At 38.8% G+C, this 26,309-nt stretch overlaps 1 protein-coding gene across 1 annotated transcript in view; it reads right to left on the bottom strand.

Moving 5' to 3' along the window:
* slc36a1 (solute carrier family 36 member 1) overlaps positions 1–26,309 on the bottom strand; it is a 46,240-nt gene that overhangs the window by 7,064 nt on the left and 12,867 nt on the right. Inside the window, exons 8-11 of the mRNA XM_062425939.1 lie at positions 24,312–24,539; positions 22,032–22,130; positions 20,807–20,973; positions 17,976–18,145 (exon numbers count right to left, since the gene is read on the bottom strand). Of these exons, the coding sequence (XP_062281923.1) occupies positions 17,976–18,145; positions 20,807–20,973; positions 22,032–22,130; positions 24,312–24,539 (664 nt within the window). The remainder of the gene's footprint in view (positions 1–17,975; positions 18,146–20,806; positions 20,974–22,031; positions 22,131–24,311; positions 24,540–26,309) is intronic.

Genomic DNA, 26,309 nt, shown 5'->3' with positions numbered 1-26,309 from the left:
AATATATTTTCTGTATTAAATGTGCATCTCTGCTCTGTTATTTTCTCCTAAGGCTTAATTTTTGTTTTTCGTAAAAGTGCATAAATATTTAGGATGTTACTGGAGGTGGTCTTTATTTGAGGCGAGGTGGCCTTTCTCCTTGAATATAATGAAAACAATATGTCTAATTCATATGTATAGGGCCAATATTGACATGCTGATCTATCAGTACACATATACACTAAATATATATACAGTTTATTTCATCTGAACTGACAGTGACTGATACTAAGAAATCAGTGTCTGCTCAACATGAAAACATCACTAAGATTTAAAGATAAAATGATTATTTAAACACATTTTATATTAAGTAATTAAATGAATACTGTTTGGGTAGGTTTCATTAGCAGGTTGTGCAGCAGTATTAACTAACTAAATCCTCTTAGAAAGTTTGAAATAAATCTCCTTGGATAAAACAACTTGGAAAGGAAACAAATGGGTTGTTGGAATAGAAAATCTTTGCTAATCAATAAGATCTAAAACTACTTTGTTGAACTAAATGACTTTTCTGAAGCAGAAGATAAAGAGAGAGAATACCTCATGCAAGTTTCCCATAGCTGAGATGGACTTAAATTAACATAACATAACGACACCCTAACACTTCAGCATTGTTGATAATGATTTATAATACTGTCTAAAGTCCAACTGATACTGGATTTTTAAGCCCAATACTCAGGTTCGATTCCAGCTGAGGACCTTTGTTGCCCTTGTTTCCTACCTGCCGTTTCACTGTCCAATAAAAGATAAAAATTCCCACAAAGTCCCTCCAAAAAAAGCCTAATAATTATAATAATCAGGACATTTTACAATGACTGTACACTTGTCAATACTCTCTGGCAGAGAAGTGTAATAACGGTTTCTAAAACACCTCAAACATCTTTTAATAAATATGTTTTATTACCTACTAGTTGATATATGCATGGACACCAATACTGAAATATCAATAACCCATATCTTCAAATGGTAATAATCTCATACGTTGGTCAAGCTGTAAAGTCATCATCCTGTGTATCTCCTGCACGACCGGCCGTCTCCCTGTTTAGTTGACAGCTGAGTGACTTTGCCCTGACATATAACTTTGCTCCGTGTTGCAGATGTGATTCCTTCTAGAAAAAAAACCTTTAATGGAGAACTTAAATCCTTGCTTTTGGCTATTGGAGTGGACAATATGGTACGTTTCTCTCTTAAATGACATTACTTAAGTGTTAGTGGGGCAGGATCGACCATTGACATCATCTTCCCTGACTATCAGTAGGAGGTCATGATCCTCTGACCAGCCATCCCTGTCAAATCTATAAACAATTACGCTGCAAAAGAAGAAAGTTAAAAACTTAAACTTGTAAATGCTGATGTGCAATTTTCTGATGCAGTCTCATCATCGCCAACAGCGTACGTCATCAAACTAAACAGCCGTGATCTCTAACGATCATTGACTTGGCATCCCACCTCTTCAGCCATTACATCCGTCTCTCCTTCCGTGCTTCTCGCCCTCCGTTTCTCTATGAATGTAACCTCTGGCTCACCTCCCTCTCACCCGCCAACACTTCATCTCCATATTGAGTCAGCAATCAACTTTTCTTTTCGCCCCAATAAGCCAAAACAACTCCAAACTAACTGCGCTTTAGATTAATCACGTCACGATGTTGCTCTCTAAGTAGTTTCTAATACACTGAAGCTTTTTGCTGCCAAAAGAAATGAGTCAGTCAAAGTGGTGTGATGACTGGTGGCTTAACGGGTAATTTCTGTTTAATTCAAGTGTGATAAAAATGATCAGTATATGAGAAGTTTTTTTTTTGCTTAAAAAATTACTCAAATCATGAACAAAATAGTGAAAATAGCCAATGTTATAATGTTTTGTCAATTGACTAATTAATTAATCGACTTCTTACTACAGCTCTACAACTTTCTGTCATCTGTAGGTTTCTCTATGACCACTAATTGAAATGTTGCTATAAATGATTATTAACCTGTTTTTTGATCCTAAAAGATCATAGTACATAGAATAACCCTGCTCCATTCTTGCTATTACGTTTATAATGAGGAGGACAACTTCAGGCAGTGCAATACACTTTATTGGCACTCTGCTGTTACCGAGGAAAGTGAGGTGTTGTTGAATGCACCTTAACAGTCTTAACTCTGTATGCACCTCAAGCCACTATGAGTCACTGCGGCTCCAGCACCAAATTTACACTTGAAATTACATGTGGGCTGGTGGAGGAGGAAGGGGGAGGGGATATCTAGCGGGGTTGTGTAGAAAAGTACAAATGTTTCCTTGTTATACAATTACAAACTTTTGTAGGAGGGTTTGACTGTCCTCAAAATTAAAATAACTAAACGATTTCTTTCTATAATTGATTATTTAGACCCTAAGGATACGTGGTGAGAGCAATCAAAAACCTTTGGCTGAGTGGAAACAGGATGTACACTGATCAAAGTTACGGATTAAATGTTATCGTGGCTCTTGGTTGTTTAAAAATTTAAAAAAAACAAACAAACAAGATAACAGAGGCTGTCATTACAACTTTTCCCTGTGAGCGTTTGTGGAAGGATTCATTTAATCAGAAGGTGACAGTCTGCTGGAGGGGCTGTAATCAATTTTGACTGTGCTGACTTTTTCCTTTCTTTTTTAATTTAACCTTTATTTAACCCGGGAACGACTCCATGAGATCAGAAATCTCTTTGGGGCAGCAATAAGACTGAGCTACAGACAACACAAGACAGATTTATAATATGATCAGGTGGTTGGATTTCGTGTTTTTTATTGGTTATAAATTAAAGAGAGACTGTGTGGTAGTGTTAGTAGTCACGTCCTGTCTTCAATAGATGGTTAGCTGTGCTGGTGACTGAAACGAAACCTCTGTTTTAGGGCTGGGCAATACATTGATATATCGGTATCGTGATATTATGATATTGTGATATTGTGTTATCGTGATATCGTGATATCGTGATATTGTAATATTGTGTTATTGTGATATGAGACTAGATATCGTCTAAATATCATAATATTGTGATATGGCATAAGAATAGTATTTTTCTGGTTTTAAAGGCTGCATTAAAGTAAAGTGATGTAATCCCTACAATATTGTTGCGATATTGATATCAAAGTTTATGATAAAAAAATATATTGTCATATTCGATTTTGTCCGTATCCCCCAGTCCTATTCTGTTTTAAATGTTTAGGGGAGGTTTTGAGTTTAGTTTCCCTTCTATGCTCCTGTTTTTTGCAGCTATTCTTCATAAAACCAATACTACACCAATAATAACTGGTCAATAGAAAAAGACACGGACATATTCGGGGCTTTAGATCAGTTTTAAATATTGCAAAGAGGAATAGTACAATAAGAAAGAGCCACAGTGAGACGAAGAGCTGCAGATGAAGGGCTATAAACCAGCACACCTGCAACATGTTATCAAGGTATAAAAACACCAAACGTCAGACTGACATTAAACCTGCATGAAAAAACCCAGTCTTCTTATTCATTTGAATAAGAGCTGGACTGTTTTTGGCTCAAAATATTGCTTTTCAAGACAGTAATTACAACACATTATGAGTTGACTTGGACAATGCCTTAAAACAGCAGGCTAACCTTTAAAAAAATGCTGAATTCAATATGCTAAAATAAACAAGATGAAATTATATAAACATCACACAGCAGACTCGTCCACACCCCACCCGAATGTAAGAACACTTTAGTTAAATGCTGAGCAAAAGCATCGAAATGTATATCGCAGTTGTTTTAATGAAAGCTTTCCATGCAGTAATAAAAAATGTTTTGCTGTCAGGTTTCACATCTTTCTCCTCACCTGATAAATGCATGTCTATGTCAAGATTCTATGTCCACCAGGTGTCTTTAAAGTGGGCAAAAAAGCACGGAAATGGTCTAGGAGGAAATGGCTTTAAAGAAAATAATGATAATAATAATAATAATACTAATACTACAGTAAAAGATGTTCACAGGCATTTCTGCCTCCTCAAAATGAAATTGGCCCGTCATGAAAACCCATTTGATATGCAGAATGCCTTTCTGACACGTTGCACTGATGTTACGTTTAAGTGCATGAAAATAGCAGCGCAAAAAGCCTTGAGACACATGCTTTAAAGAAGCTAACGACCCGACGCTTTACCAAACTAATCAAAGCACACTCTATGCGAACATGTTATTTAACTGTTGCACTCAAGTACAAAAAAATAGTAAACTGTGGGGCATGAATGTGCAGAAACTGCACGGACCAAAGGGCACAAATTAAACGTCAAGTAAAAACAAGGACATATTACTTTATTATGGTCTGTAAAGATTGTGAAGAACCCAGGCGTACACTAACACACCTCTCTGTGCTGATCTTAAATAAGAGAGATTCAGCCTTCAACAGCCGCCTGGATTTGAAGGCGTGAGCGGGGTAATAAGTGCCAACAGTGTGTTGTGTGAACATGTGTGTTTGTGAGAAAATAGACTCACCGTGGCCTTTGGGGTGGATTTACAACAAATGCACAAGACTGTTTACCTTATTTTGCAAAGATGACAATTGTGGGAAAATGATTGGTCTAAATTGTATGGCTGCGAGGAAAAGGATGATAAATAGGCATGTTTTCTGCTTGTTTAGTGGCCTGGTTTCATGAATAAATCCATATCAATCTCTTCTGAAAATCTGATTTTGAAATAATTTACGTGCATCTTGATCAAAATGGAAAGCGGGCCACAGAGCGAGCAATCAAAAGTTCATATCAGATTATGAAGGACAAAGCGGTCATGAGCCGGCGGTAGGGGACCTCGTGGAGACAGAAACAAGGGAGGACACTTACATTTCTGCTTTAAACCCAGAAACAGAAAATTGAAGCAAAGTGCAGGAATGAAAACCTTCTAACTTTCAAGTTAATAGGAATATAAAGCAATGTGTTGCATCTCAGCGCTAGAAACAAACAGTGTTCAATCATCCCAAAATACACATGCCATCAGAATTATGTTGTGTGTCTGGCAGATATGATGAATGGGGGTAAAATAAGTCAAATTTTGATACATAACACAAACCCTATATTGTCAAAAGTTGGACAGTCGTCTTGTTTGACATTCTGCTGACTCGTGTTTAAAAGCAGCTCTGCAGCCTCAAATAAAGTGGCTGCAGAATTTTGCCTTTGTTTTGGGATCTTAGGTCATTTTAAGTCTGCTATTAGTGCTACGTGGAAAAATGCACATGCCCCCACATTCATTTCAGTCATTTCATGAGACCCTTGCGTTGGTGGTTGTCCATTAGCAGGGATGCTAACATAAAGTGTTCCAGCATAAAAAAACTAAATAAAAAGAAAACAACCCACACAGTTGTCTGGCAGAAAGTTGGTTTGGCCTCTGATAAGCTTTCAAACTCATGGATCTCTCATTTAAATACACTGCAGAAGTGCTTAGCTGAAATTAATGAATAGGTGCATCAAAACTATCCACAGCTTAATAATAATAAAAACCTGATTTTACTGATTGGTTCACTAACTATGCAAGACACTCTGCTAGAAAGTAAGTCATTATCTTTGACTCAAGCCTCACTTTTCAAGGAACAGGTCAAGAGGTTTGTCCAAATGTGCTTCTTGAAACTGAGAAGCATCTCCAAAATTAGAACTTTTTTGTCCTTTAGTAATTCAGACAAAGTCATATATGCTTTTATATTTTCCAGACTTGATTATTGCAACTCTCTGTACTCCTGTCTTAGTCAGAAGTAAATGTCACGCCTACAACTGGTTCAAAACTTCAGCTGCCAGGCTTTTAATGGGTATTAATGACCACATTGCACCTGTTATAGCCCCATATTGCATTGGCTCTATTTGCATTTTAGAGTTGATTTTAAAAATTTTATGACTTACTTTTAAAGGCTAAATTTGGACTGGCCCCAGAATATTTAACAGACATCGTAAAACGCTAAGAGCCTGTACGTGATCTTCGAACAAGTACTTCTCATTGTTCCGAGATCCAACTTTGTGGCCACAGAGAGCCCCAAAACCTCAATAGACTGTCTACATCAAAGTCAACATGTATTTAACGGTTAAAACACACTTTTTAAGGATGGCATCATATGAATGTCACGGGTATGTTTGTATACTTTTACACATATTCATATTTTCTGTGTACACATCAGTTTGTTTGTTTTTTTACCAGTTTTTTACAGCATTGTTTTAACTTGTTTGATCCCTTTATTGTCATATTATTTTATTTGTTGTCCATCTGCTGTAGCCCTGTTCTGTATTTAGTAGTAATTCCTGCTGTCTCTACTTATCTGTCATCTGTTCTGTTTTATTGCCCTATGAAGCACTTTGTAACATTTCTTTTGAAAAGCGCTACATAAATAAATATTATTATTAATGTAAAACCTGTCGTCTGTATTTCAAAGAAAGCTGATGCAACATGCCCTCAGCAATGCCGCCTTTTGTGTTTTCCTTTTTCATTGAGGAGCTGTTTTTCATGTGAAGGCCTGCTGAGGTGTTTGCGGGAGGCTTAACAAGACAACAAAAGGAAAGCAGAGGGGTCTTCAAAAGAAATAGAACATGAGAAAGAATCGTGCTCCAAGGTACAGAAAGTGTCATTATAATTTTTGGGACCTAAAAAATTGAGACACAGGCCAGAATATGTCGAGTAGCCCTGACCTAGACGCAAACAGAATGACAACAACTAAGAGAGGGAGAGAGACTGAGAGCAGAAAGAAGGCAGAGGAGGAGTGGAAGTGAAGGAAGATGGTGTTGGAGGGCGAGATTGACCTTCCCTAGCCAGCAGGAAGTCCATGCTAAAGACAGAAATCCTCAGGCTGACCTGTCTGCTCGCAGTCCAGCTACTCTGGCTGTGCTTCTTTTAGCTCAGCTGACACACTCAGTGGGGCTGTGGTTTGGACGTCTGGGGACAGAGGTTGTCATTCAAAGATAAGGCCAGTTTAAAAACGTGACTTGCACATTTAGACACAGTGTTCAGACTCCCAGCGAATCTGATTTATATCTCTGATGTGACCTTTACGGTTGACGGTTCCTCCAGTCATTTGCAAGTGATCAAGTGAGACTTCAAGAATTGTTACCATATCCACAATAGGTGCTGTGTTATATATGCACATGTGCGCTCAGGGAAGGTTTTTCAATAGTTAGGACTAGATCCCTTAGCTCCAGTTGAGTAAATCTTAATGTTACAGTCTAAAATGATATCTCAGACAATGGAGTATATTGACAATGATTTAGGGAAGGCTCCTTTTTTGCCTCAAAATGACAAATAAAGAAATGGTTTTCTCCGTTTGTTGTGGAAGAAGTTGACTATGCCTGCACAGAGCTCTGACGTCAACCCCATCCAACGCCTTTGGGATGAACTGGAACGCCGAGGCAAGACAATTTTATGTAAGGTAAGCCATGGCAGGTCTATTTATATTGCACATTTCAGCAAGAGGGCAATTCAAAGTGCTTTACATAAAAGCATAAAAGCATTGAGACAAAGTGCAAAAGAAACATCGTAAAAAGGACACAAATGTAATCAAAGATTCATTAAAGAGCTAAGAGAATAAAAAAACAAAAATAAGCTAAAACAGAATAAGCCAGGTATAAAATGAAAGAATAAAAGCTACAGCGCAGCTTAAGAAATGAATAATTATTTTTACTTAATCAAAGGCAGCAAACAGAAAAGCCTTCAGTCTTGATTTAAAAGAACTGAGAGTTGCAGCAGACCTTCAGTTTTCTCTGGAGTTTGTTTCAGATATGTGGAGCATAAAAAAAAACTGAATGCTGTTTCTCCATGTTTAGTTTGGACTCTGGGGGACAGAAAGCAGACCTGTCCCAGACCACCCGAGAGGTCTTCATGGGTCATAACGTGGCAGAAGATCAGAAATGTGTTTTGAGGCAGGACTTCAGTGTTGGATCTCAGTAATACTCTGGTGGCTGAATGGGACCAAATAGAAGATTATTATTGCTGTTATAGTAGCATATTAATTGTCATGGTTTTGGAATGAGTGGCCATGTTTCTTACATGTTTATTATTTATATTAACTTCATGAAAATAATTAGATTCTTTATTCCATAGATGTCAGAAGTAATGTGTCAAACGATAATATCAGGGTCCGACTTATTGTGCAAACATTAAAAAGGATAAAGTGATTTCCTAGATATTTTTAAAGTGCTGTATTCAAACAGATGTTTCCTACAGTAAGTTTATGTCGTCACCCCAGGTCTGATCTTTGAAATCGCTGCCTCTCACAGACACGAGGGAATTCAGAAGAGCTGAAACAAGCGCAGAAGGCAAAGGCCAAACAACAGAGGTGAATCAGCTCCACGAGATGTAAAGGTGAACGTGTGCACACATCATGTTTCTGAAAGGGTAAAAATATGACAGCACTACAGTCCGACAACATGCAGCATGCATTCCCGGTGGCACGCCACCTTTGTGCCACAGTGCTCCGGGATGGAAGTACAAAATAAAAAAAATAAAAAAGAGACAGAGAGAGAAGAAGAGGAGGCTCACGCGACATCCTCACGTCCTTTCTCGTTCCCATCAACGGCTTTACAACACACGCTAGCTGCTCAGCTCGAGCCTGTGGCAAAGTGACTCAGACAAAGGGAGCAATTTCAAAGCAAGAAGAAAATGAAATGACCACTGCAGCCAATATAGCTGCTGTACGAGCAAGGAGACAAATCACTGACTTTCTTTCATGGCTTCTTTCTCAGTGAGCACGAGTGAATGGGTGGACTGGACTTGATTATTTAAAGCTCCATTAAAGAAGGGCTATCATGGAAAGCAAGTACCATCTATACTTGGGTTGGATTTCCATTTATAAGTGTTATTTAAAGCTACTGTGTGAAGAATTTCTGCGTGATTAAAGCAGCTTTCAAATTATTCCGATGGCATTAGTTTGTGTTTGAAAAAATGATATGAAGGGGGTTAACATTGGTGCAATCTGTGTATTTCTTACAACCTATTCATCTTTAACCTCAGCTCAGATCAATAGGACAGATGGCAGGGTGGGGGGTTTATTGGAGTGAATTGCTGTCAGCTACGTTGTCTTTTTCATATTACCACTGGGAGCTCAAATCCAGAAGCTTCCACATGGTATACATATATGTACTATAACACTGAATTAAAGACTGCAATATGCAAATATGTAAAAGTAAAGAAACAAATGGTTGGGTTATCATTTTAATACATGATTGTGGTTGTATGACCACTGCTTTGACCCTGTAATCGTGTGTGTCTTGAGGAATGCTCTCATCGATTACATTAAGGGGTCTGCTGGTCACCAGGTTTCCTGGCTTGTGTCCAAATGAGTAAGGATTTGTGGTCTTGGAAAGGGCAGGACGTGGCCAAGTGCCAGCAAGTCATTTATATGTTAAAGCCCCTATTTCCTGTGTCCTAGGGGAAAATCGCTTTTGGGTAATAAATATATGTAAATGTATGTCTTGTGGTTGTTTGCCATTGGCTGTAGTCATATAGGCCTCTATGTTTGACCGATCCTTCAGAAACTATAATAGTTTGTTCTTTGCTCGTTGACATTTAAATTAATGACACTCTGTATGTATGCTGTCTCCTTTTTGTACAATAATAATTGTTTAATCTTCAACCCAGCAGTGTTTTGTATTGTTTTTGTATTATTTCATATTTGTGTTTAGTGTTTTCACACAATTACACAATCGTATATCAAGACTTGCTCCTTTGAGGTTGTTTAAGAAATATACTTTCTGCCACAAGTGGTCAAGAATCACCTGATGCCGCTTTACTAGAGAGGGTTCAGGATTAGTGACCATTTCAATCAACTGGTTAAGTGGCAATCAAAAGGCTGAGTCTTCAAAGAATCCTTCTCAAACCCAGTAACACATCAGTATCATGGCGCGTACAACTTCAAGAAACGAGGCAAAGTCACGTAGCATTGCTAAAGCTGCCACTCATCCAGAACAACAGCAACAGTATGCTCCTCCAACCCCTCCGCCTATCTCGAGTAAATTAGAAGAGCGCTCACTTCAAAAGAAATCTCCCGGCATTGAAATGAACTGACCTTTACAGCAGGAACACAAGTCACAGCACAGCTCGGCAGACGGAAGGAACGTTTGCTCAGGGCTATCCTCTCGTTTGACTTTTATCTGAGCGTTTAAGCTTAAACTGAAACAAATGACCAGGAAAGAGATGAATTTGTTGTTGTCGCAGTTGGAAACACAGAGTAACATCAACGTCAGTTTAAAGCCCTCGGCAGTAAGAATCACGGTTGCTCTCAGTAAACAGGTTACATTTGGGACATCAGTCAATAACGCACTTCCAGTGACATTTTCCACCATCAATTGAAGCCATTTTAACGCAGCAGATTGCACCCAAAAGGATCTGTCAGCTGACTGAATTCACATTAAGCACCAAGTGAACAAATATGTTCCAGACATAAGGGCATAATTCCCCCTTACACTGAATCTCACATCCTTTACTTCTTGACTATTGTTCGCTTAAATGTTTTTTCTCTTTTGGAAAGGCAACCCGTTTTAAGATAAAACATCTTTCAGCAATGTTGAGATTCAACTAGACAGGCAGCCTTTAGCTATTCATGCTATGAGCCGCTGGAACAGTCTGCCTGAGGGTCTGAGAAACTTAAAACGTACCTGCTCAGCCTGGCTTTTAAATAAGAAATGGTTTATAGTCTAAACTAAAAGTGAAAATTAACCACAGCACACTGAACTGACTTTACTGTGACTTCATTTAAAATAAAGTCACAATAAAGTCAGTGTCTTTTGTCTTTTTAGTATCTTCTTTAACTGAGTTTTTAGTCCAACTTTTATTGAACTCTTGTGTTTCTTTTTACTTTTGTTTTGTCTTTTTAATCTAGTTTTTACAACTTTACTTCAACTTTTTCTCTTATCGCTCTTACTTTTTCTCTTATTTATAATATTCTTATTTTATATTCTTATTTTCTCTTGCATGCATTGGTCTCAAATTGCTCTCTGTAATTGCTCAACGTTTTTCTTCCTTCACTGTCATCCTTGGTCTACACTTGTTCCGACTTATTATCTGCTTGTCAATCAACTGCGAAGAACTTTGAACTACAGTAACCTGTATGAAAGGTGCTATATAAATAAAGTTTGATTGATTGATTGAATTATTCTCAGAGGGACATTGAGTACAAGTCTTAACACTCAGAAGTCTCTCTGGATACAGGGTCTATGTGCTGCTGCTCTTCATTTCAATATGTAGTTTCTGTTTCTGTGCAGAATATTAACAACTATCCGAGCACCTGCACCTTGCTCTGTGTAAGGCTGTTCAGGGGCTTGTTTAATGTATGCTACCTCTTTCGCTGCTCACTGAGATAAACCTGCAGCACATCGCTAAAATACACCAGTGGTAACAAAACAAAGACAAAAGCTTCTCCCTTCGGACAGCCAACGACTGGCATATGTTCTCGATTCAAAGGCCGAGACTCTCAGATGTGTTCTCTCAAAGATTTACTCTCTATATACACAGACGACGATGTATGTGCTTCAATCTCATCTCGTATTCCATTTCAGAAAACGCAATCTCCAACTTGCAGATATGCATGTAGGAGCAACATGATTCCTCCACTCCTCTCCCCCATCCCTCGCCTCCTTCATTCAAGCATGCATCAGTGGGATCCCACTGGAAGCCAGTCCTTTTTCTAGCCACTGCACCATCTCCACATTCAACACGCACTCTGCTTAGCGCCAGTGAAACCACGGGCTGCCTCGCAAATGACCTGCAGACATGAAGTGGCACATGTATGCATTTATTCCCTTTTATTAGCTTATCAACATGCATGCGCAGAAACCAGTACGGCGAGGCAAGTAGCATCTGCATAATTTTCTACAGGGCTCCAATCACAGCTAATAAAGGAAATGAAGACCCTGGGGCTAACAAACGCTGTGGTTCTGTAACTCAATAACTCTGCCTTGACTTGAGGTTTCACACCATGTGATGTGCGGTGAGGAGGGAATGGCAATGAACTGAAGATGGATTTTTCTTGGTTGGAATACAACGATCTGTAAGGTGTAGCGGATAACACCAACTGTCCACTCACAAAACCCTGCAATGAATAACCATCGGTGACGTCTATATATCTGTTATATATATCTATCCCTCTATACATCTTATTCTCTGCTCTATTTCCCTCCTGTACTGCCCTCATATACAATGATGTTTAATGAAGCACACATGCTATTTAAGAACTTAATCACTCCTTAGAGCTGAGAAACAAGTATCTGTATCAAATTCAACTTGAGATTGTCACATTTATCTGATATAATATGAACGCTTCACATCTCCCTCTAGGCTGACAGGTAATATAAATTGCCGTCTCAACATCCATCATTTAATGTAGGCTTTCATGCAAAACACTTAACATCGCCACAAGTGCGTAGGACACACAAACCCATATCCGGAGAATGAAACCTATTGCATATCATCGGCTGTACGGGTTACATATTGCATCAACCCCAAGAGGCTACTAAGACACCTTACATGAGTTATTGAGTATGAAAATAGACTTCATGAAAGGTGGCATACAAATGGAAAATGACAAAAGTGTGATTGAGTCTGAACGAGCCACTCAAGAGTTTCAGGATTTGGGTGTTGATGCTTTCTTTTTAAAGACTTTAGAGTTCAGATGAATGATAAAATACTGCACTGAACCCTTTTAACAGTGTTTTATATATACGTCTATTTTATTCTAAACTATCATTAATCTTTGGGTGTCCACAGTTTGAAAAAAGTAATACTAGCATCAATATTTCATTCGATGTGCAACCATCCAATACATTTTGATTGACCATTTATAAAAACCAAAGGAAGAAATACAGGTTTATGTTGACTGTATTTTATAGAAAATGATTTTTTTTGCTACTAAAAACATACCACTATACTATTTTGATTCCCGAGCCGACACCAGTGTTGTTTGTGAGCACAATGAAATGTGCATGAGAGCTTCTATCCGCTCCATTACTTGTACACCGACCATCAATTTCAGTGTGCCTGCTGCAAACTCAATTACTACTTCAGTTCCTTGTTTTTGACAAAGTAAGCTGTTTTGAAGGCCTCATTTAGCATGCCTTTAAACAGCAGCGAGAAAAACAATAAAGCCAAGCTCGTTTTAGAATGATGCGCAGGTTGATATCATGTCAGTTTGGCATGTGCCATCCATCCATCCAGGATGTAAGTACTCTCTTTTATATTATGTTACAGAATGTAATCAAAGTGACATTCAAGCTTGCTGGAAGGATCAAAGGAACTTGAATTGGTTTTAAAAAACACATTGATTGTGTTGACTTGATTAAACTATTCATTGGCTGCTTTTATTAGAAGAATTTTTAATACCACCTATCCATCAATTCTTTCATTTTATGCCACTTTTCCCCAACTGGTTTTTGTCGGCAGGAGGTAAAGCAAACACCCCAAATGTCTGTCTCCTCAGGCGTGTCCTCCGGATCCTGAGGTGATCCCAGTCAAGGTGGGATGCATAATCCCTCCATGATATTCTGGGTCCACCCCAGGATTATCTCCCGGTTGAACAAATCCTCCAGAGGGAGGTTTTCTGAGTCACCTAAACTCTCTTCTTTCAATTCAAAGGAGCAGTAGTTTGAGCTTCTTATAGATGTCTGAACTCCCCAATCATCGGCCATTTGCATCTGAATATACATCAACTGGTAAATTGAGAGCTTCACCTTTGGGGCTCAGCTCCGTCTTCATTATATAAGAGTGTCGTGAGGACCCGAATGCAAATGAGATGAATGCAAAACAAATAAAACACCACAGCCAACAAGGCTATCTAACCAAGTACTGTTGCTGTCAAGCTATGGTGCAGAAAATGACAAACAGAACAAAAATAGGCTAACTCTTATCGACAGGCAGTTGCTCATTTAAGAGTCAAGATGAATGCTCGAGGGAAACAGGTCAATGGATAACAGGAACTAGACATTGTTCCTGGAAAGGGGAACAATGAAAACAATGATTAGACTCAAGAAGGTAATGGTGGGTCACTTCCATTATTGTGGGTGGTGGGAGAAAGAAAGAACTGTGGATAGCTCCTGGTCCTATATGCTCCCAGCAGTAGGATCAGCACCTTGGAGAGCGCCGCGGTACACCGTCCTGACAAGTCGTGGCTTCCTAAAATAGTGCCTGTATCACTGTAGATACCACCATGCCCAGCAGTTTCACACTAGACTGCAAACTGTGTGATGAAGGTCACTTGTATGAAGAAGCCAACAGAGCTACATCTTTGGCAGAACCTTTGTTACATGTCATCTGCCCTTGTTCCCTGTCGGCCTCTATGCCACTTAATGTCTAATAAAAGCCAAAATGCGCAAGAAAATAATATGTACAAAAAAATGATGTAATCCTGAGCTCAATGAACTGAAAGCACATCATTTCTAAGCTATGTCAAGAGATTGTGTCCATAAACGACACAAGGAACAAACTTGGCAAGGTAGAACATCCGCTGAGGACATGCTTGACCAATCATCAAGAACATGGACACACATTTTTCATTGCAGTAATGCAAAGAGTGGAGTCCTTCATCTAGATACCAAGACACCAAGATACAGATATGAGCATTCTCATGAGTGCACAAAGACTGCGTAGACTGGATGAACACACTCCCATGACCCCTCCAATATCCTTACTTAAGAGCAAAGAGCTAGTGCCCTGTTCCACAACCAGGATAAAATATTCATTACTCCTCCAAAATCTGAGGTTTGAATATTATTAATATTCTGAGCCTCCTTTCCAGCACGCAGATTAGACATCCCCATGGCGGCTGCAACTGACCTCCAGACGACATGGATTCATCATTTTTACATTTTCCTGTAGTTAAAGATGAATTGGTGCATTTAGAAACTTTGGGATGTCCAACTTTGGTTTAAATAAAGGTATTTAAATTGCTTGTTGTTTACATAAAAGATGGAACCACTAGTAGGAGTTACAATATTTAAGACATTAAAGGAGTAGTAGTATGTAGTAGGTAAAACCTTGTCTCATTTAAATGCTAGTCACAGACATTTACTCACTGAGTTACAAGGAGACTGGAAATCTCAACCCTGGCAGCCTCAATGTGAACATAATGATCTTTAAATGGGTGGAGGTCTGCCCCCTACTGACCACAATGTATCTTAGCAACTCCACAGCAAACAGGGGCAGCACGGGACGACGCCAGATCAGCAATCCTGGCTGAATGGAAATCAATAACAAATGGAGGAGTATTGCTGCTATAAATAGCACAGCGGGGCTATTACAGGGAAGTGTTTGCTGCTGTCTAGAGAACAGATGGAGGAGAGTGTGAGTGTGTGTGCATGTGTGTTCGTGTGTGTGTTAAGAGGACACGTGGCTGTTAAGTTGCTGGGTTTCATGTCCATTCACGTGAGAGATCCACTCCATCACAGAGAGACCAGCAGCATTGGAGAGTAGTGAAATGCATGTAATTAAACTAATATATTAACTACATTTTACAGTCGCTTACTAGTAATTGAACTATAGTCATGTTTGTACAGTAATTCAAATTCAGGCAGCAAGTGTCACACACAAACACAGACGGCTCGATGGACATGCTTTCAGAAATACACACATAAAAAACACACATACACACACACTTGAGATACTTCAATCAAACATACCTGTAAGAAGTACTATGTCCTGAGCCATGTACAACACACACACACACACACACACACACACACACACACCACAACACAACACAACACAACACAACACAACACAACACAACACAACACAACACAACACAACACAACACAACACAACACAACACAACACAACACAACACAACACAACACACCACACCACAACACAACACACACACACACACACACACACACACACACACACACACACACACACACACACACACACACACACACACACACACACACACACACACACACACACACACACACCTGTGTATGTACATGCATACATACACCTAATTGTAGATTGGACACATACAGGAACCCACCAATAAATGAGCCACAGTGTTTTTAAGGTGGTATTCTGTGTTATGAGACTCTCACACTCTCACACACACACACACACACACACACACACACACACACACACACACACACACACACACACACACACACACACACACACACACACACACACACACACACACACACACACACACACACACGTATAAGTACATACAATGCACATACAACCTGAGCAATAAAAGTGTCACCCTTCAAGAACACACACTCTTGAACACACAATTCACGTGATTGCTGGCTGAATATCACAGAGCAAGGTTAGAAATATAATTTTAAAGAGCAGCGTTTCCTTTCATCCAATTACAGTTTTCATGGGAGCAGCAATCCAATCGACTGGTCTCACCATCTAATATCACACTGGGCTGCTTGGATATATATATATATATATATATATATATATATATATATATATATATATATATATATATATATATTTATTAACCATATATAGTGTATAGAGACCATTGGACTCCTACAGTGAGAAACCTTCAGCAGACACATTTACCTCTATTACAGTAGTTAAATGTAGAGAAATTCAAAAAGTGCCACTCTGTTGTGGTCAAATTAATTCGAAATGACTCCTCATCAATAATGGATCTAATAAAGCCAACCAGACCTAAAAAACACATGGGTGAGATTTAAATCAAATACAAAAAACAAAGATATCCTGAAAGGCACACACCAGAGACCTGGACTAATTTATCTTAGAAAGTGGGCTAACAAAGGCAGGAAACAGTGACAGAAGAGACGCACCAATCCAGTATTCCTGGAGCTGATACTAAACTGAGGATCTCAAGAGTCCATTCAATACCAGTGCTCTCTTTCTCCAAACTTTAAGACCTCTATACCACACTGTAAAGTAATTGGAATCCTTTTTTTAGGTAAGTTAATGACACCAAACAGTTGGCAGTCCACTCTGACTAATCATCTTACCAGGAACCAGTTCAAGATTTCAGGAACCTTTCCTGCGTTTCAAAGGCATCGGAGACTAAATTTAGTCCTTCTACAGTACCTCCTGGTGCTCTAGTGTTCCAGGAACTAGATTTTGCATTATTACACATAACTGATTGACATTAAATACTGTGGATAGAGGTTTTCAGTCTACTTCCTCACCTCTGCATGCCTCAGTGTTATTAATTCAATACATCCACTCTCAGATGCTGCTACCATTTTCATCCTTTACTGGACTCATTTGCCTAAGCTTCACAGTTCTGTGGCGGAAACAAAAGCAGGAAGATGAGGCACAAGGGAGGGGATTTTTTTTTTTGTTCTTAGTTTAGGACCTGGAACTAATTGGTTCAAAAAGGTCTAGTTCTTGTAGCTGAGTAGGTCTTAGGAGACTGTTTACCAAATCCCCACTATGGCTGCTCCAGGAAATCAGCTGAAACTAATGTCACTAAAGGATAATAGGTGCTCTTTCAACACACTCATTTTCACAGTCAATCAAAGATTCAAAGCAGTAACATACAGAGCGGAGGTCTGCTTCTTCTACCTCTAAATATCTCCCTGAGGTTGAAGTCTGTCTGCATATACAAAACCCCATTATTAGGAAGTGCACTAATATTGCTGGTATTATTTTATCCTCAAAAGCAATTCAGCCGTCCATTTTTATACCTCTCTGTTAATGTTTTGGATAAAAGGCATAAGAAGAGAGCTGTAAAAAGTGGCCTGTTTGCACATTTTGAGCTGCTTGTCTGGAATCCCTTTAAACTACCAGCTGGCATACTGATTGTCACTGCTCCATTATTTTATATAAACCTCATAAAAATACAATAAAAGAGACTGGGTGCACCACAGAAGTATGTCCAAAAGCTTTACAGTAGCAAGAAAGGAAAGCACAAACCGGCAAAAAAGAGCCTTGCTATATTTAAAGTTACTTTAATGGGGAAAATCCATTTTTTGGCATATTCTCCATATCTTTTTAATTCATACAATAGCTGCACGGTGTACTTACATGTAAATATGACCAAAAGGGTGCGTAGCAGCAGGTCAACGGTCAACTCCCACCTCTCCGACACACGAGCCACGACCGGTGGTATGAGGATCTCAGCTGGAACGTAGAACTGCAGGGCGAAGGTGATGAAAATACCAAAGCAGTACAGTAGCTTCACGGCCTGGTATGTCCTGGAAACGGTGAAAAGGAGAGAGGGGAAAGGAAAAATAGAGGGAAAGAAATGTGAGAAAGTAAAACAGACATGGTGAGCAAGAGGGCAGACATGAAGAAACATATTAAGATTCTGCATGGGAAGTGTTGCATAGCAAAGTTATAGTCCAAACCATTAATTATATATAAAGATGCTTAGTGCACTGAAATGTATCTAATCAAAAACCTTTCATAAAACATGAGTTCAGTTTTTATGTTCGAGATGCATAAAAAAAACATATTGCAACATATGAAGGGGAAATCAATGTGTAGTCCTTGTAAAACAAAAAGCAAATATTGACTGCCTTCCGCTCACTTCTCTTTCAAACAGGGATGCTGGTAATTATAGCGCTTGAGTTTTCAACCTCATTAACAGCCAATCTATTCCGCTAATTAGTGGCATCAGTCCACTTGAGACACGTCTGTCTCCTGCAGCCGTGACGATAGTAACAAGTAATGAGCAAACACACCCAGTCTCAGTGTTATTTTGTGGTTTTACTAACTTTATAATCCCTTAAAAGAAAGATAATGAGCCACCAGAAGGAATAAAATAAGTAAGTATCAAGCTGGTGTTTCTTCATCAGACAACGGAGGACTGTTAATTAAAACCTTAATGAACCAGATCTTTCAAACCTACTTGTAAATTTAAAGTATTTTCAGATTCTTGGGTGTACATAAAACTTTAATCATTAGTACAAAAAAAAAATTGGACTAAAGTTCTGAAGAGGAGTTTTAGTAAGAAACTACCAATCACCAAGCTTAAAACTCTGTCGCCCACACCAATAGGGATGGGAATTGATAATAAGACATTATTGATACACAGGTTTTCAGTGATAATGTAACTGTTTTATTATTCCCAAAGCTGCTCTGCTAACATTAGCTGTTGAGTGATGGCATAAAAAGGTTTACAGCATGCTTAATGTTTGTCTCACAAAAGGTAATTATTAAGTCATGAAATTAAAATATGCCTGCAACCACTGCCAGTTTTGAAGATGAACTACAAGACAGCTGAAGATCACTTTAGCTGGGCATCGATAAGAGGAATCGATAAGCTTGGAGGCATCCGATTCAGATGGTTCACATAGTTTGGAACCGGTTCTAAACTTGAACTGGTTCTTGATTCCCATCCCTACTCAACAGTAATGGCAGGTTGAAGTATGAAAACGAGTTTTGTAGATTTTAATAAACACATTCAGCTGGGTAAATCTATTAACTTTCATATTTTTGGATGAATTTTGAATCAATTCAGAAACTGTGGCGAAGTGCTTATTCCTAACTGTAATAATCAAGAGATATTAATATGCTACAACCTTGGCTAGTCTCCATATTATCAATATTTTTAGTTAAATGATCTTGAAGTATCACAGCCTCATGTAGAAGAAGTGACTCATTTTAATACGACAAAACAATCTCATCACAAGGTCCATTTAGCAGCTGCGTTTGCCTGGTTGTCACAGAATTGAATTTCAATCTCCACGTTTAAGCCAACATGGATGACGAGTCTTGGAAGTGCTCGGAAAAATGGAAATTGAAACAACTATAGTTCCACCATAAAAACCAGGAAAACTCCAGGAATCTGCTGAGGATGATGGTTTAACTAGTACATGGACGTTATCCACGCCACTGTTTCCAAGGTTAAGGACGTTAGCTTTTTAGCGACTTATTGCCTTGCAGTCCAGCTGACTTGTGCAGAAGTAGAGGCAGTTTTCTATCAAAGGAAGCATGCCTGCCATCACTCTTCCATTCACTTCAAGGTTCACCTTTAGTTCTGGGCAGTTTGCACATGTGGCATCGATTGAAGGTCTTGTTGAGCCACATTGGCTGTGTTCGAAACCGCATACTTTCCTACTACTCGTACTAACTCTGACGTCATTTGAAGTATGTAGTGTGTTTCAACTGCGTAGTATGCGATTTAGAGTATGCAAGAAGTTCCCGGATGGTTTACTAGATTCGCCAGAAATGCGGAGTATGCATCAAGAGCTGACTACTCACACTCAAATTACCCAAGATGCAACGTAACTTCTGAAAAAAAAACCAAATACAAACGTCACAGATCACCACCTCGGTGGTTTGAAGTTAGCTACAGCGAGGGTATGTTCGCTTCCTGTTTTCAAAATAAAAGCACCAATTCTATCGTTATGGTTTTCTTAGTAATAAAAGGTAACGGGTGTTTTATTCTGTGAAAATGACCGGAAGTGCGTTACTTGCTACGGCTAACTCCAAATTCGCAGGAACAAAACTTTAAACAGGTGTTATTTGGACAAATTAGCGTCACATTGTGGATCTAAAGGGCTACTTTACTTTCTCGCCTAAAAAGGTTAGAAATGTCAATAAAGTGGTATATTTATAGAGTTAGAGCTAAAATGAAAATCCGCTTCAGCCTGCTGATTTCAGCTCGGGTAGGGACGAAATGCATTGTGGGTTTTCGTGTAGTTTACTACAGTGTAAACGGTCTGCTTACTATCTGGTCGTGCTGTGTGTAGTGTGTAGTATAGAAGTATGTAGTATGTAGTATGCGGTTTCGAACACAGCCATTGAGTCTGACATTCACACTCAAACACTGTGATCAGGCACTTTAACGCTATAAATCAGGTGTGACCCACATCAGTTAGTAATCCAGAGATATGATGATGTAATCTTACCAGCAGTTGGGCAGGTTGAGTGTGATGCTACCCCCTATGTGCTCCCCAAAGCACATGTATCCAATAGTACCAAGGCTGATGTAGAGGAACGTGACGATACCCATTCCCAAATACAGCACAACGGAGAAACTCTGAGGCCTCTGCATCTTGTTCTCTAGGGGAAGAACCTGCCGACCCACAGAGACAAAGACAACAACCAGACTTGTTAATATGACAAATAAAATGATCCTATAATTTGTGGATCATCCTCTCATTTACAGGCAACAGTCCAAAGAGGTGAGAAAGAACATCTCTAACAATGTCTGTACTAGTTTTCCTCTTTTTCAAATGTCACTTCCTCTCTCGGGCTGTGATGTCTTCAATTTGGCTAATGGATGTTATAATGAAGGCTGAATTTGTGTTGACATTTCGGCAAAAGACTGAGGCTCTCCTGCACTGTGCTCGCCTTACTGAAAAATGTAATGTGTTTTACAGTGCACCAAATGCTGTTAACCAAATGCCAATGAAGAATTTACTTCTATCTACAGCTTCTGCAAAGTGTCTTAAAGCAATAAGTGATCGAAAAACTAAAGCAACAGATAACGTTACACAGAAAATCTTGATGACCACTGAACCAAACATAAGCTTTTCTTGAATTTCCAAAATCATGTCCAGACCACATCAGACAATATAAAACACAAGCAGCATAGAGGTTTTAATCTATTAGTATGGTCTGATGCATGGTAATAAAAATATGCAAAATGGTAATATGACAAATTGCACTAAATGTTGTAAACCACTGTTTTATAGGTCTCAATTCCTACTTCCTAGTTCCACATAAGTGATATGTCTAGAAGCAAAAAATAACATAAATTACATTATAAAAACAATATAAAATGATGCTTTGATATTTAAGATGACCTTCCACTCTAACTATCGTCATTTCCAGTAAGTGTGCAACAGCTATGTTTGATTTGAGACAACACTACCCTGTCGAAATGGGAAGTACATAGTATACACAGTGTACTACACATGAGAACGTGATTTGAGACACGGACTCTGCCTTCATAATTTACACACTGAGATCCGATCACAAAGCAGACAAATTCCCGACGAGTGATGTCATCATATCTCAGATAATGTTTCAAGATTCAGATTGCATTAAAACCAGCTGTCTTTGATATGTTTCACGTGTGTCTACGTCACTTCTTCAGCTCCATCCTGTTATCATTACTTTGTCACTTACCACTCCGATCCCTTCAAAGGCAAAGATGGCCGTCCCAAAGAAGAGAGGGTAGTCTTTGGCTCTGCCTACTTTCGGTAGATCGCTTGGATCCGTAATGTTCTGAAAAGAAAACGGAGAAAAAAAACTTTACATACGCATCAACTTTATATATTCTGCAAAACTGCGTCAGCTTATTTTATCAACTGAGGCTTTGTTGGATCACCTCTGCCTGGCTGATGTGCAGAAACCACGTCTAATCATAACACGCCTGCACACAAGATGTCTTCCTCTACAGATAATTTGCCATCATATTAAAATAACAACACCTTGTGCCAAGAGGACGCCTCTCCTTGCTCCCATTGGACTCATTTGTTGGCTTGAACTTAGCGAACTGAATTAGCTTGTAGTAAAATAATGTAAGATGATTAAGGCCTTTGGAGAGAAGCTGTGTAAGTAGGTGTAAGTAGGATAATAATATAAATGGGGAACCGTCGTGATTTAAAAATAAACCTTACAAGATGAAGTGAGTTGGTGAGCGTGATCCGTTTACATCACTGGGAGACGGTCCTGTTAAATAACGACTCTGATTTAAATCTTAACAGCCGAGGGAGCATTAGAAGTGTCAGCTAGACTTATAACTACCAATAACTGTATATTTTTGCTTTTATGGGAAAACGATCATATGAAATAACTTTATATGAACACATTGTATTTAACTCTAAAAGTGAATGTCACCAAAGAGAGCTAAAACCTAAATATGGTGCTTTGATGCTGAGTTTAACGGCTCCACTCTGTCAATATAATTATATTTTCTGGCATTAAAAGGCAGAGCTAAAATATAAAAGCAGCGCCAAATCACACAGATTTTCATAATGTAAGCAGCCTGTGTGCTCTAGTTTCACCCCAAATTCATTGCTCAGGTGATTCATCTGCTGAAGAAGGACCTGACGGGCCACATGTATCTCTTAGTGCTGAATCTTTGTAAGGTTTCTGATGCAAGAAATTGCTTTCTTGAAGTCAAGGCAATTTGTCGGGGAACTCGGCGGCTATATATCTGTAAAGGGCAGGAGCTGCGTGATGAAATACTCCACAGCCGGAAAACAGGTAATCTGGAGACTCTGTCACTATCAATTGCCCTGTTATCCATAACAACCTCAGGACCCAATCAGCGGGGTAGAAACAGAGAGACTGATCGTAACACACACACACGGAAGAAAAGTGAGCATTTAAGGTGGTCGGCGGTAGACCTTTTCATGAAGAAATAAACAGATTATTGTAGATAAATAACAGATTATTATCTTGCATATAAGGAAGTCAGAAGTGTGCTAAGACCTCAATCTCAAAAGTGTTCTTTTTTGAGGCAGATCCTATGTACAACGGTACGAGTCACACAGTTTACATGCAGTTAAATGAACTAGCAATTACTGTTCATTGAGGTAATTTATCAAAAACATATTAAGCTAATGATTGAGGCAAACTTACTAATTACATTGTAATGATCAACATATACACTCAGTCTCTGTAACACCGAGTTTTATCATAAAGCACATTTTATTATGTGAACATTATTGTCCGTTACCTTATATTATCATAAATAATGTTTTTATAATTTCATGCATCAAATAAAACAAACTATGTCCTTCTTTGGATTAAGAAACATAAACTATATAACTTTTTGAACCAGAAGGACAGAAAAATTTAATCTTTAAAGCTGTAATAATTGTTGGCCACTTGGGGGCAGCAGAAACACAATTGTGAGCACAACACTGACATACATGTAAAATCACCTCTTAAGTTGCTCATTTCCACATCCAGCAGTTACTAATACTAATCAACATTATCATTCAATTTGATTTGTGTTTCTGTCCACCTGCTGAATGTAAAGTCCAATATTCACTCTCTTATAGCTCTGTTGTTAATCTTTACCAACTCCTGAGGGAAATATCTGGCTCTTTAGCTGCTAAATGCTCCACTATGTTCACCAGCTATTCTACAGCTAACTGGGTCTGTTTGCCTGTTTGATGCTGAGCAGGTAGTGGACAGTGGGCTTCTTTTTTATAGCTTTTTCTCTGAAAACGACGCTATGGGAGTGCTGAGAGTGAATCAGAACAGTAAATTTGCAGCCAGACAGCTAAACAATGAGCTGAAACTCACTATAAGGCTCCGTAAAGCAGAGGAGAGCTTATTACCTACTGCTAGGAAAGAGGTTTCTTGTAAAAGGTGGAGTACAGTAGGTCCTAGTAATAAAACCTCCCTGAATTAAACAAAGAGGAGACACTGGTGATAAATCTGGTGTTTTACCGTCAGTGAGTAGAAGTATATGAGGACCAGGCTGGCGGTCATGACAAGGTTTGCCACCAGAGAAAGAGGAGCCAGGTATTTCAGGTTGGGGGTGAACACCAGCAGGATGAAGGCAGGAAGGAAGAAGAGCATGTAGATCCGGGAGTCGAAGCTCGGCACCAACACTTGGGTTTGGTTGGTGTTGTTTATCTGGCAGTTGAAGGTGGTGGCGTTGGCCGCTTCCACCACCTGGTTAGAGGAAATGGGAAAGAGGGAAAACTACTTTAGCTGAAGAGTTTCGTGTGGAGATATTTTTCGGAGGCACTTCTGATATTTTCACTTCAATGTTAAGGAGAAGAAGAGGGTTGGTGAGAAGAGGTATGTAAGTGGGATTTGTAAGTATTGACAGGTGTTTTATTTTGAGTCAGAGCTGCAAAATCTCAAGAAGGATTTGGAGGAAGTACTCATGTCCCAAAAACAACCTTCTGCCTTTCTCAAAGCTGATTTTAACTATGTGGAACAGCTGCTGCATATTAAGTTGTTGTCAATCACTTTCTACAGAGTATATTTATATTTAGTGTACACAAATTATAATTTTAACCTTTTTTATTTTTAAACAAACAGTCAAACAACTCACAGTCTTAAAAAATACTAAAATATTAAGAAAGGTAATCACATTACCCCTGTTTTAGCTTTGTTGCATTTGTATTTTAGAGTTGATTTTAACATTTTTACGACTTACTTTTAAAGCCAAACTTGGACTGGAACCCAAAATATATAAACAGACCTCTTAACACTCTATGAGCCTCTACTTAGATCTACTAATCATGGACTCCTCATTGTTCCCAGATCCAACTTTATGACCAGAGAGGGGATTGGGTTTTTGTCATCAGGGCCCCCAAACTCATTAGACTGTCTATATCAGAGTCAACATTATTAAACACAGTTAAAATCCAACTTTTTTAGGATGGGATGCTCATAATATACTAATGTCAACAGTGTAAATGTGTATATTTTTACACATATTAATGTTTTCTGTGTACACATCAGTTTTTTGTGTTTTCTTTCTTTTACTGGCAGTAGTGAGACACCGCCATCTAGTGGTAAGAAACTGTACTACACAGATAAAGTCTATCCATGACCATATTACTGTACGTCAATTGCCAGAATTTAAACTATTTTTAATTGATTTGTACTGTCTGCTCTGCTTAGACAGTGAACCAAAACATCACAGGTCATAGGTTAAAAGGCCATAATAAGAGAGACAAAAAGCGGGGAAGCAGTCACCGGTCAAAGGTCACACCGCAAGATAAAACAAAAAAATTCCTGTGACCTAACAATGACACAGCTGCACCTGGGTGGAAAAAGAAGTAATGATGATTATATCATGTTTTACTACCAATTAAGCTCATAATCAGTGTGTTTCATGGCATCTTTGTTGTATCTGGATCTTCTAGTCACATAAAAATAAGTTGTGACGATACTGATAATGTTCAGACTTCAATAACTACAAATGCTCTAAAATAATCCTCCAAAATCCTTTAAGTATGTATCACAGTTTCTATTCCCAGCTTCGTCATTGTGTGCTGTGGTATTGTATTTGCATGTAAATCCCTGCTACTATTATAAAAGTCACTGTTATCCCTCAACTGCCTGCGACCTATTTTGTGATATCTATTCTGGTATGCGCCAACTGTAAGCACAAAGTCAGAGCTGCTCTAATGCACATATATGGACAAGACTCTTACATAACAGAGGACGCTCAGATAAACTGAAGCAACCTTGGTGAGATCATTCTAACAGAGGTGAGGCTGTAACTCTAAAAATCTGAGTAAAGAGAAGGTGGTTCAGACACTAGTACATTTGAGCTCGGTCTCTACATTTTATTGGGGCTTGTAAACACCACCATGGATTTTATTCTGCTGTGTTAAGAGACGTGTGAGTCAAAGGTCACAAAGCACAGTAAGTAAGTAAGTAAGTAAGTAAGATGGATCACGCTGAGTTGACACAGCAAACAAC

The sequence above is a fragment of the Scomber scombrus genome, chromosome 9 (assembly GCF_963691925.1).
Source record: "Scomber scombrus chromosome 9, fScoSco1.1, whole genome shotgun sequence".
Lineage (NCBI taxonomy): Eukaryota > Metazoa > Chordata > Actinopteri > Scombriformes > Scombridae > Scomber > Scomber scombrus.
Note: the sequence above shows the minus strand (reverse complement) of the source record. Positions and strands in the feature narration are given on the sequence as shown.